Source organism: Bubalus kerabau, chromosome 2 (assembly GCF_029407905.1).
Source record: "Bubalus kerabau isolate K-KA32 ecotype Philippines breed swamp buffalo chromosome 2, PCC_UOA_SB_1v2, whole genome shotgun sequence".
NCBI lineage: Eukaryota > Metazoa > Chordata > Mammalia > Artiodactyla > Bovidae > Bubalus > Bubalus kerabau.
The window spans coordinates 133808487-133825280 of NC_073625.1; the positions used below are offsets into that span (position 1 = coordinate 133808487).

At 42.1% G+C, this 16794-nt stretch overlaps 1 protein-coding gene across 3 annotated transcripts in view; it reads right to left on the reverse strand.

Moving 5' to 3' along the window:
- USP13 (ubiquitin specific peptidase 13) overlaps positions 1 to 16794 on the reverse strand; it is a 133801-nt gene that overhangs the window by 13710 nt on the left and 103297 nt on the right. For all 3 annotated transcript variants that reach the window (XM_055568972.1, XM_055568974.1, XM_055568973.1), the window contains exon 19: positions 15426 to 15579. In XM_055568972.1, coding sequence (XP_055424947.1) covers positions 15426 to 15579 — 154 coding nt within the window. The remainder of the gene's footprint in view (positions 1 to 15425; positions 15580 to 16794) is intronic.

The window sequence follows — 16794 nt, forward strand, 5'->3', positions numbered from 1 at the left end:
GTGTCAGACTTTATTTTGGGGGGCTCCAAAATCACTGCAGATGGTGATTGCAGCCATGAAATTAAAAGACGCTTACTCCTTGGAAGGAAAGTTATGACCAACCTAGGTAGCATATTAAAAAGCAGAGATATTACTTTGCCAACAAAGGTCCATCTAGTCAAGGGTATGGTTTTTCCAGTGGTCATGTATGGATGTGAGAGTTGGACTGTGAAGAAAGCTGAGCACCGAAGAATTGATGCTTTTGAACTGTGGTGCTGGAGAAGACTCTTGAGAGTCCCTTGGACTGCAAGGAGATCCAACCAGTCCATCCTAAAGGAGATCAGTCCTGGGTGTTCATTGGAAGGATGATGCTGAGGCTGAAACTCCAATACTTTGGCCACCTCATGCAAAGAGCTGACTCACTGGAAAAGACCCTGATGCTGGGAGGGATTGGGGGCAGGAGGAGAAGGGGACGACAGAGGATGAGATGGCTGGATGGCATCACCGACTCAATGCACATGAGTTTGGGTGAACTCCAGGAGTTGGTGATGGACAGGGAGGCCTGGCATGCTGAGATTCATGGGGTCACAAAGAGTCGGACACGACTGAGCGACTGAACTGAAGTTCATTAATATAGATATTCCAAAAGTATATGGAATTCCTAAAAATCTGGTGTGTGCTGGTATAATGCTACCAGTCTAATTCTAGTTATTATCTTAAAATGTCACATGTCCCAGAAATAACCAAGTTTTTGTCAACTGCATTGTAGTGATATCTTTAGCCATGCCATTTTGAGTCTTTTGTCATTGTTTTACTCTGATACTTTTATAAAATGAATTACTTCAAGAAGATCCATAAAAAGGACTTTTTGACCAATATAAGTTGCTGATGACTTTCAGATAGTACCATTAACTGGGTAAGAAATTTGAAAACTAATGGAGAATCTGATGGTTTCATCTAGATCAACAGGAATTAATTACATGGAACCAAGTGAACTGATAAATACAATTTATACTTTTATGACTTTTTGTCCAAAGTATTCATGGCTTTTAATTTTTGTTTTCCAGAAAAACTTTCCTCTTATGCTAATAGAGACCTACAACTGAGACCTACAACACGCTGATAAAGCATACCTTCTAAAATGAAGATGAAACATGTATCTTTTCCTCTCTACCTGATCCCTCTGGAATCTGGCTTCTCCAGCTGGCTCCACCCTGGACTTGATGGCTTATTGTAATCCAGACTGCCACTAGTTATACTAATCATCATTTTCATTTGTTCTCTCCTTGTTGTTTCAAACTGTTTTGTATCTCTGTCTACTGTACTATGACCTTACTAAAGTCATCAGCTATATTACTGATATGTTACTGGTGATTTTGCCAAGAATCATGTACAGATGTGAGAGCTGGATCATAAAGAAGGCTGAGCATTGAAGAATTCAAGCTTTCAAACTGTGGTACTGGAGAAGACTCTTGAGAGTCCCTGGGACAGCAAGGAGATCAGACCAATTAATCCTAAAGGATATCAACTCTTAATATTCACTGGAAGGACTGATGCTGAAGCTCCAATATCTTGGCCACCTGATGTGAAGAACCAACTCATTGAAAAAGACCCTGATTCTGGGAAAGATTAAGGCAAAAGGAGAAGAGGGTGGGAGAGGATGAGATGGTTAGACAGCATTGCCAACTCAATGGACATGAGTCTGAGCAAGCCCCAGGAGATAGTGGCATGCTACAGTCCATGAGGTCACAAAGAGTCAAACACAACTTAGTGACTGAACAATAAAAATATTACTGATATTCTATTTCATAAGACTGTTGTCTCTTGCATTATCTGATGTGTAAAATAGGCCTCTGACAAAATTAATGGTGGCTAAACAACTTGAGGTAACTGATTACATATATAACTCTATATAGAATAACCATAATAGTACAGCTCTAGACATGGGACAAATAGATTCGTGGGATTAGATCTGATAGACAAAGTGCCTGAAGAACTATAGACAGAGGTTTATAACATTGTACAGGAGGCAATGAGCAAAATCACCCCCAAGAAGAAGAAATGCAGAAAGCCTTCCTCAGTGATCAGTGCAAAGAAATAAGGGAAAACAATAGAATGGGAAAGACTAGAGATCTCTTCAAGAAAATTAGACATAGCAAGGGAACGTTTCATGCAAAGAAGGGCACAATAAAGGACAGAAATGGTACGAACCAAACAGAAGCAGAAGACATTAAGAAGAGCTGGCAAGAATACACAGAACTGTATAAAAAGAGGTCTTAATGACCCAGATAAACACAATGGTGTGGTCACTCACCTAGAGCCAGCCAGACATCCTGGAGTGTGAAGACAAGTAGGCCTGAGGAAGCATTACTATAAACAAAGCTAGTGGAGGTGATGGAATTCCAGATGAGCTATTTCAAATCCTAAAAGATGATGCTGTTAAAATGCTACACTCAATATGTCAGTAAATTTGGAAAACACAGCAGTGGCCACAGGACTGGAAAAGGTCAGATTTCATTCCAATCCCAAAGAAGGGCAATGCCAAAGAACATTCAAACTACTACACAATTGTTCTCATTTGACATGTTAGCAAGGTAATCCTCAAAATCTTTGAAGTTAGGCTTCAACAGTACATGAACTGAGAACTTCCAGATGTAGAAACTGGACTTAGAAAAGGCACAGGAACCAGAGATCAAAATGCCAACATCTGTTGGACCATAAAAAGAACTAGGGAATTCCAGAAAAACATATACTTCTGCTTCATTGACTACACTAAAGCCTTTGACTGTGTAGAATTCTTAAAGAGTTGGGATACCAGACCACCTTACCTGCCTCCTGAGAAACCTGTATGCAGGTCAAGAAGCAAGAGTTAGAACTGGACATGGAATAATAGACTGGTTCCAAACTGGGAAAGGAGTATGTCAAAGCTATATATTGTTACCCTGCTTATTTAACTGATATGCAGAGTACATCATGCAAAATGCCAGGCTGGATGAAGCTGGAATCAAGATGGCAGGGAGAAATATCAATAACCTCAGATATGCAGATGACACTACCCTTATGGCAGAAAGCGAAGATGAACTAAAAAGCCTCTTGATGAAAGTGAAATAGGTGACTGCAAAGGTTCGCTTAAAACTCAACATCCAATAACTAAGATCATGGCATCTGGTCCATCACTTCATGGTAAAAAGATGGGGAAAAAAACGCAAACAGTGACAGACTGTATTTTCTCAGGCTCCAAAATCACTGTAGACAGTGACTGCATGTGTGCTAAGTCACTTCAGTTCATCTGATTCTCTGCAACTTTATAGACTGTAGCCAGCCTGGCTCCTCTGTCATGGGATTCTCCAGGCAAGAATACTGGAGTGGGTTGCCATGTCCTCCTCCAGGGGATCTTCCCAACCGAGGGACTGAATCTTTATCTCCTGGAATTCCTGCATCACAGGAAGATTATTTACTGCTGAGCCATCAGGGAAGCCCTGGAGCCACGACATTAAAAGACGCTTGCTCCTTGGAAGAAAAGCCATGACAAACCTAGACATCACTTTACCAACAAAGGTCTGTATAGTCAAAGCTATGGTTTTCCAGTAGTCATGTACAGATGTGAGAGTTGAACCATAAAGAAGGCTGAGCGCCAAAAAATTGATGCTCTCAAATTGTGGTGCTGGACAAGACTCTTGAGAGCCCCTTGAAAAACAAGGAGATCAAACCAGTCCATCTTAAAAGAAATCAATCCTGAGTATTCATTGCAAAGGCTGATGTTGAAGCTCCAATACTTTGGCCACCTGATGAAAAGACCCTGATGGTGGGAAAGATTGAAGGCAGGAGGAGAAGGGGGCAACACAAAATAAGATGGTTGGATGGCATCACCAACTCAATGGGCATAAGTTTGAAAAAACTCCGGGAGATAGTGAAGGACAGGGAAGCTTGGTGAGCTGTAGTGCATGGGGTCGCAAAGAGTCGGACACAACTGAGTGACTGAACAACAAGACATAGGAAGAAGCAATAAGGGAAAGAATTTCCTAGATGGTAAACTAGTACAACAGACAATCCATAGAATTTTAGGTTATCAACAGGGCCTAATTCAAAAAAAAAAAAAAAAAACTTGTTGAATGGCCTATCAACGAAATCCCCATCTGACCTAAGCATGAGAATTCCTAGTACAGTGGGACAAATTTGTCATGAAATGCCTCCCAACCCTAGATCATATCTGTGACCAGGAGGGGGCGCTGTAGACGGGGAATGCTTCCTGCCATTCCGGCTCTACAAAGATCAAGCCTTCAGGGGCCGCCAATGACCCCAGTGCAGCCTCAGGGAATTCAGGAGGGAGAAAAAACAGGAACCTTTCTGTACTCTGGATACCGACCTTAGATAGACAGTTAAGACTCATATCTAAAGAATGATTTCAGTGAGCTAAGACTCTTGCATCTTCCCCGACATGGAAAAGTACTACGATCATTAACTCGAGATATGTTTTCTTTGTGATTAGCAGTAAGCTTTTGATGTTCAACTACATGTTTTTCTTCCAGCAAATACTCCTATTAATATATACCTTGGCTACTTCTTTAAGTCTTCAGAGAATTCCTCAGATGATACTGTCCTCAGTAGGTTCCCTGAATAAAACTTGCAACTTTTAGGTTCTGAGATTTTTCTTCTGCCAACACCTATAACTTCCAGGAGTTATGATCCTCATAGACACTAATTATACATCTAACTCAGCCATCAAATTATCTTTAAATATTCTAAAAGCATCTTTTCAGATGCTTTTGAATCAGTAATAACAACTAACTGGTTCCCTAATAAATCAAATAAAATCTGTCTGTAGGTTCAGTTTTCATGTACCTGACAGTCATTTTACTTTTTTGAAAACTATAGTTCAACAACACATAATGACCAAAAGCAATGCTAGATTCAGGAGTGCAATTAATTTACATTTTATAAATCATTTAAGCATGTATATCTACTTAAAAAGCATGAGATTGTGAGGGCAGGACACATTATTTAGTCTGTTTACAGAGTGCTCAGAACACAGGGCTTCCATGGTGGCTCAGACAGTAAACAACTTATCTGTCAATGCAAGAGACGTGAGTTCAATCCCTGGGTTGGGAAGATTCCCTGGAGAAGGAAATGGCAACGCACTCCAGTATTCTTGCCTGGAAATCCCCAGGACAGAGGAGCCTGGTGGGCTACAGTCCACGGATCGCAAAGAGCCGCACATGACTGACAGTACACAGATATCTCCCCAGAATACAGAAACAGCAAAACCTCCCTGGGACAGACTCCAAGACCCCGGGTGCTCTGCAGCCTTCGGATGAGAAACCGAGACTGAATTTTCCAGCTGAGTCTCCCCAACTTGAATAATGTGTGTTATTACCCATCCCTCACAACAGAAGGGAAAATGTCATTCCCAACTTACCAGCATCTGACTCACAAGCATCCTACATCTGCAATCTCCCTACCTTCAACTGCTTGGTTTCCCTCATTCCTGCTCTGAGAAAAGACCCACGGTGTGTGCTGGGGGGCAAGGAGTGGATCTGGAGCTTTTAGAAAACTATTCAATTCCCAAAAAGAGAGAAAGGAGGATTTGAGTAAATCAATAGCAGCTTAAGGTAACTGATAACATGGACAGAATCTTAAAAGGTCTACAAATTGCCTCCCCAACTCCAGCCAGCTCAAAATCACCAATCCACCTGGACTTCTCATGGTCATACTGCCTAAAACAACAAGTGGCAAAGACTTTCCTCCAAGCTCAATAATTCCTGGCCATCTATACTTCAGTGTAAATTAGTTTAAACTTCCACAGTACCACTGAAAAGCACAGGTGCTGACAGAGGATGAGAAAGAGAATCCAGATGTATTCAGTGTGTGCGGCTTTTGAGGAGCCCACCGGGGCTTAGCCTCCCAGCCGCTGTGCCTCTCCTCTACAGCTCCTATGCTGACTGCATTCCTTGGGGAGTTCTGAATGTTGGGAGCCCCACCATTATGTAAATGAAATGTCTCTCTGCTCTTCTTGCTGGAAAATTCTCAGCTGCAGCAGAAGATGTCTGCACCATTAGAGCGATGTGGCTGAAGGAGCCGGAGCAGGTTCTGAGTAATCACAGCCTAATCACATTTTAATTACATTGGCAATCAGTGAGTTCTTAAAAAAAAAAGAAAGAAAAACTAAGCATTCATTAAGTGCAAGACAGAAACAGAAATGATTTTGCAAATGGCAGGAGCCCAGATAGGTCAGACTGATGACTTGATTTCCCACTTCTTAAGAATTTTAAAAACTCAACAGAAAGTTAAGTACAGCTCTTAAGACAGGTAAGAGATGACCATAAATAGTCTTCTGAAAAATAGGCTCCTGCCTGTGTTCCAATTTAGAAAACTGGAAATAGGATGACTCAAGGGGGGGCAAAGGACAAAATGCAGCCTTCAAAATCAGCCAGACCTGAATTACAAAGTGGTCCTACCACAAGCAAGTAGGTATCTTATTAGCTACCACTTTCTCACTGTGAGGAGCCAGGAAAAATCAGTAAAGGAAATGCCTGGCATTTAGTAGACATTCAGTAAAGCACAGCTACTATTTCACCAAGTGTTGAAAGCACGAACCCTTTTAATCAAATTAGATAACATCATGCAATGACATTGCTTCCTCATTCAAAAAGATGACAATAGACATTTTTAATTAACATATTCCCTAAAGGAAGAATTTGATGCAAGTGCTTCTTTAATCCCAGTCACTGTTTTTCCAGTTCAAACACCTCCCATGTCATTATTTTCAGAGTTAACAGGCTGTAGCACATCCCAGTAGCCACAAGAGGAGCCTGGCGGACTAAAGTCCATGGGGTCACAAAGGAGTCGGAACTGCAAGGCTCCTCTGTCCATGGGATTCTCCAGGCAAAGAGAGTGGGTTGCCATGCCCTTCTCCAGGGGATCTTCCCACCCCAGGGATCAAACCCGCATCTCTTGTGTCCCCTTCATTGGCAGGCAGTTTCTTTACCACTAGCACTACCTGAAGACAGACCCTCATATTCTCAGAACCTCTGCAGAGAACTCTGGGACAAGACTCTTTCTGCTGAATAATAACCTGGAAAGATTCAATAGTAAGAGGCATTGGCAGCCATCCTGTGGCCATGAGGGAGGGCCTGTTTAAGACTGGAACCAACCCTAAGGAAACAGAGGCAGACGATACACCCAGACAAAAGGTTTGAGTTCTGGAGTCAAGGGCATGCCCAAAGTCAAGTCTTCCTGGGACCTGCTAGCTTTTATGATACAACACATACCATTTTGTTTAAACAAGTTTGGCTTAGCAATCCTACTACTTATAAAAGAACCCTGAAAACTGTTGTTGGTTTTATTTGATTTGTCTGTTTGGGCTCTCCATTTTGCTCCTAAATAGAAATTACCTAAACCTTTAAAATTTCCTCATTACCCCCAACTCAAATATTCAAGCCAATTCACCAACCAAAATAAAATTTAAAAGCAATGTCTTGAGAATGTAAACAACTCACCTATAAAGAATACATATTTTTCTGAGTGGAACCTATGAATTCAATATAATTCTAATCAAATCCCTGCAGAAAGGCCAACTGCAAGATCAGGAACTTTTCAAAATTCAGGAGAAACAGTTTAGAAAATATATCAACAGAAAATTGGAATAAAGATTTACTAAGCATGGCCTTTCCCATCAAAGCAAGACCCAGTTTCCCCTACAGCCAGCCAGTCCCTCCTTCATCAGGAAGCTTGCACAAGCCTCTTATCCTCATCCATCAAAGGGCAGACAGAGATAAAACCACAATCACAGAAAACTAACCAAATTGATCACAGCTTTGTGCATCTTAATGAAACTATGAGCCATGCAATGGAGGAAACTACCCAAGACAGATGGGTCATGGTGGAGAGTTCTGACAAAATGTGGTCCACTGGTGAAGGGAATGACAAACCACTTCATCATTCTTGGCTTGAGTGTCCCATGAACAGTATGAAAAGGCAAAAAGATATGACACTAAAGAATGAACCCCCTAGGTCAGTAATGTCCAATATGCTGCTGGAGAAGAGCAGAGAAATAGCTCCAGAAGAAATAAAGAGGATGGGCCAAAGCAGAAACAATGCCCAGCTGTGAATGTATCTCATGGTGAAAGTAAAATCTGACGCTGTAAAGAACAATATTGCATAGGAACCTGGAATGTTAGATCAATCAATTAAGGTAAACTGGAAGTGGTCAAACAGAAGATGGCAACAGTGAACATCAACATTTTAGGAATCGGCGAACTAAAATGAATGGAAATGGGCAAATTTAATTCAGATGACCATTATATCTACTGCTGTGGGCAAGAATCCCTTAGAAGAAATGCAGTAGTCCTCATAGTCAACAGAAGAGTCTGAAATGCGGTACTTGGGTGCAACCTCAAAAATGACAAAATGATCTCTGTTCATTTTCAAGGCAAACCATTCAATATCACAGTAATCCAAGTCTATGCCCCAACAACTAATGCCAAAGAAGCTGAAAGTAAATAGTTCTATGATGACCTACAAGACCTTCTAGAACTAACACCAAAAAAAGTTGTCCTTTTCATCATAGGGGATTGGAATGAAAAGTAGGAAATCAAGAGATACCTGGAGTAATAGGCAAGTTTGGCCTTGGAGTACAAAATGAAGCAGGGCAAAGGCTAACTGAGTTTTGCCAAGAGAACACAAGGGTCATAAACAAACACCCTCTGCCAACAACACAAGAGACAAGTCTACACACGGACATCATCAGATGGTCAATATCAAAATCAGATTGATTATCTTCTTTGCAGGAAGATGGAGAAGCTCTATACAGTCAGCAAAAACAAGACCAGGAGTTGACTATGGCTCAGACCATGAACTCCTTATTGCAAAATTCAGACTTAAATTGAAGAAATAGGGAAAACAATAGGCCATTCAGGTATGACCTAAATCAAATCCTTTATGATTATACAGTGGAAGTGACAACTAGATTCAAGGGATTAGATCTGATAAGAGTGCCTAAAGAACTATGGATGAAGGTTCATAATATTAGTATAGGAGGCAGTGATTAAAACCATCCCCAAGAAAAAGAAACGCAGAAAGGCAAAATGGTTGTCTGAGGAGGACTTACAAATAGCTGAGAAAAGAAGAGAAGCAAAAGATAAAGGAGAAAAGGAAAGATATACCCATCTGAATGCAGAGTTTCAAAGAATAGCAAGGAGAGATAAAAAGCCTTCCTCAGTGAACAATGCAAAGAGACAGAGGAAAACAAAATGGAAAAGATTACAGATCTTTTCAAGAAAACTGGAGATACCAAGGGAGCATTTCATGCAAAGATGGGCACAAAAAAAGGTAGATACAGTATCGACCTAACAGAAGCAGAAGATATTAAGAAGAGATGGCAAGAATACACAGAAGAACTATACAAAAAAGGTTCTAATAACCTGAAAAACCACGATGGTGTGATCACTCATGTAGAGCCAGACATCCTGGAGTGTGAAGTCAAGCGAGCCTTAGGGAGCATTATTACAAAGCTAGTGGAGGTGATGGAATTCCAGTTGAGCTATTTCAAGTACTAAAAGATGATGCTGTGAAAGTGCTGCATTCAATATGCCAGCAAATTTGGAAAACTCAGCAGTGGCCACAGGACTGGAAAAGGTCAGTTCTCATTCCAATCCCAAAGAAGGGCAATGCCAAAGAATGTTCAAACTACCACACAACTGCACTCATTTTACATGCTAGCAAGGTAATGCTCAAAATCCTTCAAGTTAAGCTCAATAGTACGTGAACCAAGAACTTCCATATGTAGAAGCTGGATTTAGAAAAGGCTGAGGTACCAGAGATCAAATTGCCAACATCATTGGACCACAAAAAAAAGCAAGCAAATTTCAGAAAAACATCTATTTCTGCTTCATGGACTACACTAAAGCCTTTGACTGTGTGGATCACAACAAACTGTGGAAAATTCTTAAAGAGATGGGAATACCAGACCACCTTACCTGCCTCCTGAGAAACCTGTATGCAGGTCAAGAAGCAACAGTTAGAACCAGACATGGAACAACGACTGGTTCAGAATTGGGAAAGGAGTACGTCAAGGCTGTATATTGTCACCCTGCTTATTTAACTCATATGCAGAGTACATCAGGAGAAATGCTGGGCTGGATAAATCTCAAGCTGGAATCAAGATTGCTGGGAGAAATCTTGATTTCTTCATATCACCTCAGATATGCAGATGACACCACCCTTATGACAGAAAGCAAAGATGAACTAAAGAGCTTCTTGATGAAAGTGAAAGAGGAGAGTGAAAAAGCTGGCTTAAAACTCAACATTCAAAAACGAAGATCATGGCATCTGGTCCATCAGTTTGCAGCAAACAGATGGTGAAAAAATGGAAACAGTGACTGACTTATTTTCTTGATTATTTCCAAAATCACTGTGGATGGTGACTGCAGCCATGATATTAAAAGACGCTTGCTCCTTGGAAGAAAAGCTACAACAAACCTAGACATCATATTAAAAAGCAGAGACATCACTTGCCAACAAAGGTCCGTCTAGTCAAGGCTATGGTTTTTCCAGTAGTCATGTATGGATGTGAGTTGGACCATAAGAAAAGCTGAACGCCAAAAAATTGATACTTTTGAATTGTGGTACTGGAGGAGACTCTTGAAAGTCCCTTGGACTGCAAGGAGATCAAACCAGTCAATCCTAAAGGAAATCAACCCTGAATGTTCACTGGAAGGACTACTGCTGAAGCTTAAGCTCCAATACTTTGGCTACCTGATGTAAAGAGCCAACTCATTGGAAAAGACCCTGATGCTGGGAAAGACTGATGGCAGGAGAAGGGCGACAGAAGATAAGATGGTTGGATGGCACCACCAACTCAATGGACATAAGTCTGAGCAAGTTTTGGGAGATGGTGAAAGACTGGGAAGGCTGGCATGCTGCAAGTCCATAGGGTCACAAAGAGTCAGACACGACTGAGTGACTGAACAACACCACAGAATATGTAATTCTGAGAAGTAACTAAACCAGAAACACATACAACTATATGGAAAACCATATAGCTTCAGGGGCAGGAGAAAGGGGAGATGAAGCAAAGGAAAACATGTTTCTGCCAGAAAAACTCAATACTATAAAGCTACGAGGTATAATTTACAATACTTGAAACTGTCAAACAAATCAATAAAAAAAAAATATCTAAACACTTCAATAAAAATGGGCAATGGGCAAAGGAAGTGAGGAAGCAATTAACACAAGAAGAAAAACAACTAGGCAATAAGGATATGAAAAATGTGAAGAGTGTGGGGCCGACAGCACTGCTGGGAAGGATGGGAAAGGAGCTCACGGCTGTGTTTGAGGGGAGTGAAGCAATCACCTGTATTCACATCTCAAAACACACATTTGACTCCAAAACTCCACTTCCAGAAACTCACCCTAAAGACATAGTAAAGGAGGGCCTACCCTGGTGGTCTAATGGCTAAGATTCCAAGCCTCTGAATCAGGGGGCCCGGGGGTTCAATCCCTGGTCAGGAAACTCACAATTAAGAAGAGTTGGCATGCTACTGCTAAAGAGTTGGTGTGCTGCAAATAAGACCCGGTGCAGCAAAGAAATAAATAATTTTTTAAAAGTAACTTTAAAAAAAAAGAAGAAGGAAGAGCTCAAGAATATTCATTACAGCATTATTTTTAACAAAAAAAAAAAGAAGGGAGTGGAGTGGAGGAGGGAAGAAATGAAAGAAACTTAAATGTTGAACAAATGTTTGTTACCTGGATAGAGACTGAAAGAAGCATTTCTTATACTTCTGTGAACGGAATTCACTCTTTAAGAATAATGTGTTATTTAAAAATCACTGCCAACACCTTCTGAATGTGCAAATAACCCTGTTATTTAAAACTCTTTCTGAAATTGTTTTTTATTTAAATAATAGCTAGCTGGCCTAGAATTAGGTATATATATTATGGTACAACTGAATATTAATATATGTTCAATGACCTGGATTTACATAATGTATACCCACAGCTAGGGAATGAGCAGGCTATAAAATAGCATGAATAGTGGCTATAATGTACACCACAGTGAAATATAGTCATTATTTTGTAATAACTATAAATGGAATATCAGCTATAAAAATACTGAATCACTATGCTGTACACCTGCAACTAATATATTGTAAATTAACTTTCAGTATTTTAAAGATATCATGTATAGAATAGAATGCTATATTTCTATAAATATATATTTTTATATTCATTTTTATTTTTTTGCCAAGAAAGATCTAAAAGATATACACAAAATATTTAACAGTAACTGGGTTATGACTGGCTAGTAGGATTGTAATTATCATTTTCCTCTTTTCATAGATCTGAATTTTCTCAAGTTGCTAAAGTTATTATACATCCTTTTCATTGGAAGAACAAATAACATAAATGTTAATTTTTGGAAAAGGGAAACAAGAAAAGTGACCAACATGCGTTCAGATGCTAATGCAGCGAAGAAAAAGATGTCATTCTTCCCTTTCCTGTGGTTTCGGCAACAGAATGCAGCAGTCCACTGCTGGTTCCTCCAGGCAGCACTCAGTGGGGGCAGCAAACAACCCCTGGACCACCACGTGGCATGCACTTCTCCATTCAGTCATTCATTTGCTCATCACCTCCCAGGGGCCAGACACAGTGCTGGAAAGGCTACTTGAAGAGCATCTGTTCTTCTACAAAATCCCACGCAGAATGCATTTGATGAGTTAGGGTGGTTTATGCATCTTTTATAACTAAATTTTTCTCCTCCTACTGCCCTTAGATTCTGCATATCCTCCATGTGCTTTTTCATAGTGCATCACTGTCTCCTTCCCCACACTCAACCGTAATTGCTAAATTTGGAAGTGAAGAGGAGTGAGAGCCACAGAGTTTGGCCCAGAGCACCTTTAAATTCAAAGGTGTTTAAAAACTTCATGAAATCCTATTCAAGGATGCGACTCAAAAACCAGGAATATGTGCAGGTCACTCTGAATTCAGTAAGCCCGAGGAGAGGATGTGGCTGTTCTGTATCATTAATGACCATCTCTGAGAGAGTGGTTGGTCCGTCCAAGCTCCATCAGAAGACTGGAAACCCTAATATCAGACTCTCCCTCCCTCTGCAGCCAAATACCTTGGCAGCATTACAAGGGCCCCATCTTGTGGTTTATTCCTTCTGCAAGAACTCACCATCCTAAAGAAAAGTCCATTACAGAAAATCAAGGAAGCGGTGAACCAATGGACACGGAACACATAATAAATCCTGCTCGTGAATTATTGAGTAACTTGTCCGTAACAGCTTTTAATATTTTAGGCCAGGCAGTGCAGTGATTTCCAAAAAGTAACACAAGCCCCTTTAGACAGGTTGGAAGTTGGGACAACTACAGCTCATCCTTTTTTTATCTAGTCGCATTAACACAGTTTCAGTGAAGAAATACCTGTTTTATATAAAAGAAGAAGGAAATTTCCCTCCCGCTCTCTGTCTCTAGAGCCTTATCAATGCACACGTGTTAGGTCTGGTAAGACCATGAAGCTACATGTCATACCATTATAGGAACAAATGCTGTTATGGTGAATTTAATCAGATACAATTATTATTTTGTTGGTACTTTCTATGCACCGGACACCACAAGCTCTATAAAAGTGAAACAGCCTCTGTCCCCCACCAGCTCCCTGTCAGCTGGGAGACACAGGTATTTACACAACTAATTTTATCTCAAGATGAACCTGATACCTCTAATAAGAAAAGCAAACACCCCGTTACAGGAGCTACGGGCACAGGCTCTGCAGGCAGGCTGCCTGAGGGGGCGGGGTTCTGGGTCTACTTCTCATCAGCACAGCGAGCTTGGCAAGTTACTTTGCCCTCTCTGCCTCAGTTTCCTCATCTGCAGCATAATCCCGGTGCCCACCTCACAGGGGTCCCATGAGGACTAAACATGACGTGAGTGAAGGACTGTTAATGTTGGTAGAATTGTCAGCAGCATGTGAGGTAAGGAGCGACTGATTACGAGAAGAACCTGGGGAAATGGCCCAGAGAAATGGAACCTGTGGCCAAGTTCTGAATAATGATGAGGATTTTAGCAAGCCGTGATGGGAAAGAAGAGGCAGTTTGCATCTAAGGGTTAGCCTGAATGAAGGCCTAGGGGTAAGGAGAAGAGGGACGAGGACCACTGAGTGGTGTGGCTACCATACCAGGCCCATGAGCTGTAGGTCTGGGGAGTGCAGAGGAAACAACACCGAGATACGAGCTGGCTGGGACCTGACGGCAGGGGGTGCTGGCTGCCAGGATCCAATCCTGTAGGGAAGGAGAGCCCGAGAGATAGGGTACAGAGTAGGCAGGAACATGGATTCTGACTTTGAATCTTGACTCTACCTCTGAAGAACTATGTGATCTTGGGCAAGGTTACCTAATCTTTCTATGCCTCTGTTTCCTTACCTGTAAAATGGGTGTGGTGAGGATTAAATGAGTGTCTAGGGAAAGTGCTTAGAGCCGTGCTCAGCACAGGGTGGCACATATAAGTGTTTGCTGATGGAGGGCACCACATGCACCACAGAAGTTCTTCCTGACCTGACAGCCCTTCAGAAAATGATCAGGAGGAGGTATGAGCAACGATACGGTCAAGCATATAAGACTGCTTTTCAACTCTTCAAAAATGTTACCACGAAAATAACAGCTCTCTTTGGGACAAAAGTGTTCATGGCCTACAATGGAATTTCACCTCAAAGCACAGAGCAAGTCAGAGCTAGCGCTAAAGTGAGGCGCACACACCAGGTGGCATCCCTGAGTCTGCCAAGACTCCCCCAGGTCACCCTGGCCCAAGAGAAGTGGCCAAGTGCACCATTTATGCGGAGAAGGCAATGGCACCCCACTCCAGTACTCTTTTGCTTGGAAAACCCCATGGACGGAGGAGCCTGGTGGGCTGCAGTCCATGGGGTCCCTAAGAGTCGGGCACGACTGAGCGACTTCACTTTCACTTTCCTGCATTGGAGAAGGAAATGGCAACCCACTCCAGCGTTCTTGCCTGGAGAATCCCAGGAACGGGGGAGCCTGGTGGGCTGCCGTTTATGGGGTCGCACAGAGTCAGACACGACTGAAGCGACTTAGCAGGAGCAGCAGCAGCACCATTTATGAGAAGCTGGGATCTGTGCTAAGGTTTGAATGATGGCAGACTTCCCTAGTGGCTCAGACGGTAAATGCGTCTGCCTACAGTGCAGATACCCAGGTTCAATCCCTGGGTTGGGAAGATCCCCTGGAGAAGGAAATGGCAACCCACTCCAGTACTCTTGCCTGGAAAATCCCATGGACGGAGGAGCCTGGTAGGCTACAGTCCATAGGGTCGCAAAGAGACACGACTGAGCAACTTCACTTTCACTTTAAAGATGTCAACACACAGGAGTGGGAGGGAAGGGCGTGAAGAGAATGTTCCACAACCCCCTGAGCAATCCCTGAGGCAAGAACTTACTTCCAGATCCATCCTTGACTCTAGGTCCTTCAGGTTTGGCCTCAGAAACGATGTTCGCATTGGCGTTATTCTCCATCTCGATCACAAAGTCACTGTCCTCCTCAAACTCAGGGTGGCTAAAGATCCAATCCAGTGCTCTTTCCAGGTTACTATTCTGATAAAACAAAACATTTTTACAATGTATGCTGTCGCGGGGCCTCATTATATCCTGACCGTTTGAACCAGGATGTCAAGCAGACAGGGCAGTAGGCCTAAATTCATTAGTCCTAAGTGGCTCTGAGTAAGAGGCTCTGACCCTGTCTATGAAATGCACTTTCCATGGACATTCTGCAAGTCTCTCAACTAAGGTCTGTAATTGGATTCGCTGGAAAACAGTTCAGAGCAGCAGGTCAGCATTCCAAAGCTGTATCAGTCCTAGCTCAGCATTTCTGCGAGCTGATGCTGATAATGATGAGAGGCTGAAGGCCAAAGAGAATGGCATCTGTCTTACTGCGGCTCTTTCCAAAGCCACACTAACTACAATGCTACCTTCTCCACCAACTGCATTTTGTGCAGATAACCATGCAGGGTGGAGGGAAGCTAACATGGGTACCAGGTCAGAGCCTCTTCTCCTAAATGTCAGCAGAGTGATTGAACTGCAGCAGAGATAAGATTGATGCCTTGATTAACGAAGACAACACTGGTTAGTTAAGTTACATTATTTTCAACTGAACTCCATGTAATTCAAATCAATGGACCATAAAAGCATTTCCGTCAATCCCCTTTGTGACATTACTTGATGAGTTAAACAATTTGTTTAGATGTAGACAAAATCTTCAATTAAACAGTCAAGCAAGTAAAATAATTGGGGCATAAACAAGCACACTGAGTATAACAAACTCCAGTTGAAACATTTCAAGCATTTTAAAGGGAAACAGATTGTTCCAGCCAAACTGTCCGGAGCCAGCTGAGAGCCTCTGTGACCTCAGCAAGGGGCCCCATCAGAGCCCAGTCAGGATGGCAAGAACTCAGGAGCAGATATCCACTCAAAAATGGATTGGTTCTAGTGGTTTAGTCACTAAGTCATGTCCAACACTTGCAATCTTGATCCCTTGGACTGTAGCCCAGCAGGCTCCTCTGTCCATGGATTTTCCCAGCCAAGAGTACTGGAGTGGGTTGCCATTTCCTCCTCTCGGGGAACTTCCCAACCCAGAGATCGAACCCAGGTCTCCTGAATTGGCAGGCTTTACCACTGAGCCACCAGGGAAGCCCTCAAAAAATGGATTATGGTGTGAAAAAAAAAAAAAGTTCAGTTCAGTCGCTCAGTCGTGTCCAACTCTTTGCGACCCCATGAATCGCAGCACACCAGGCCTCCCTGACCATCACCAAC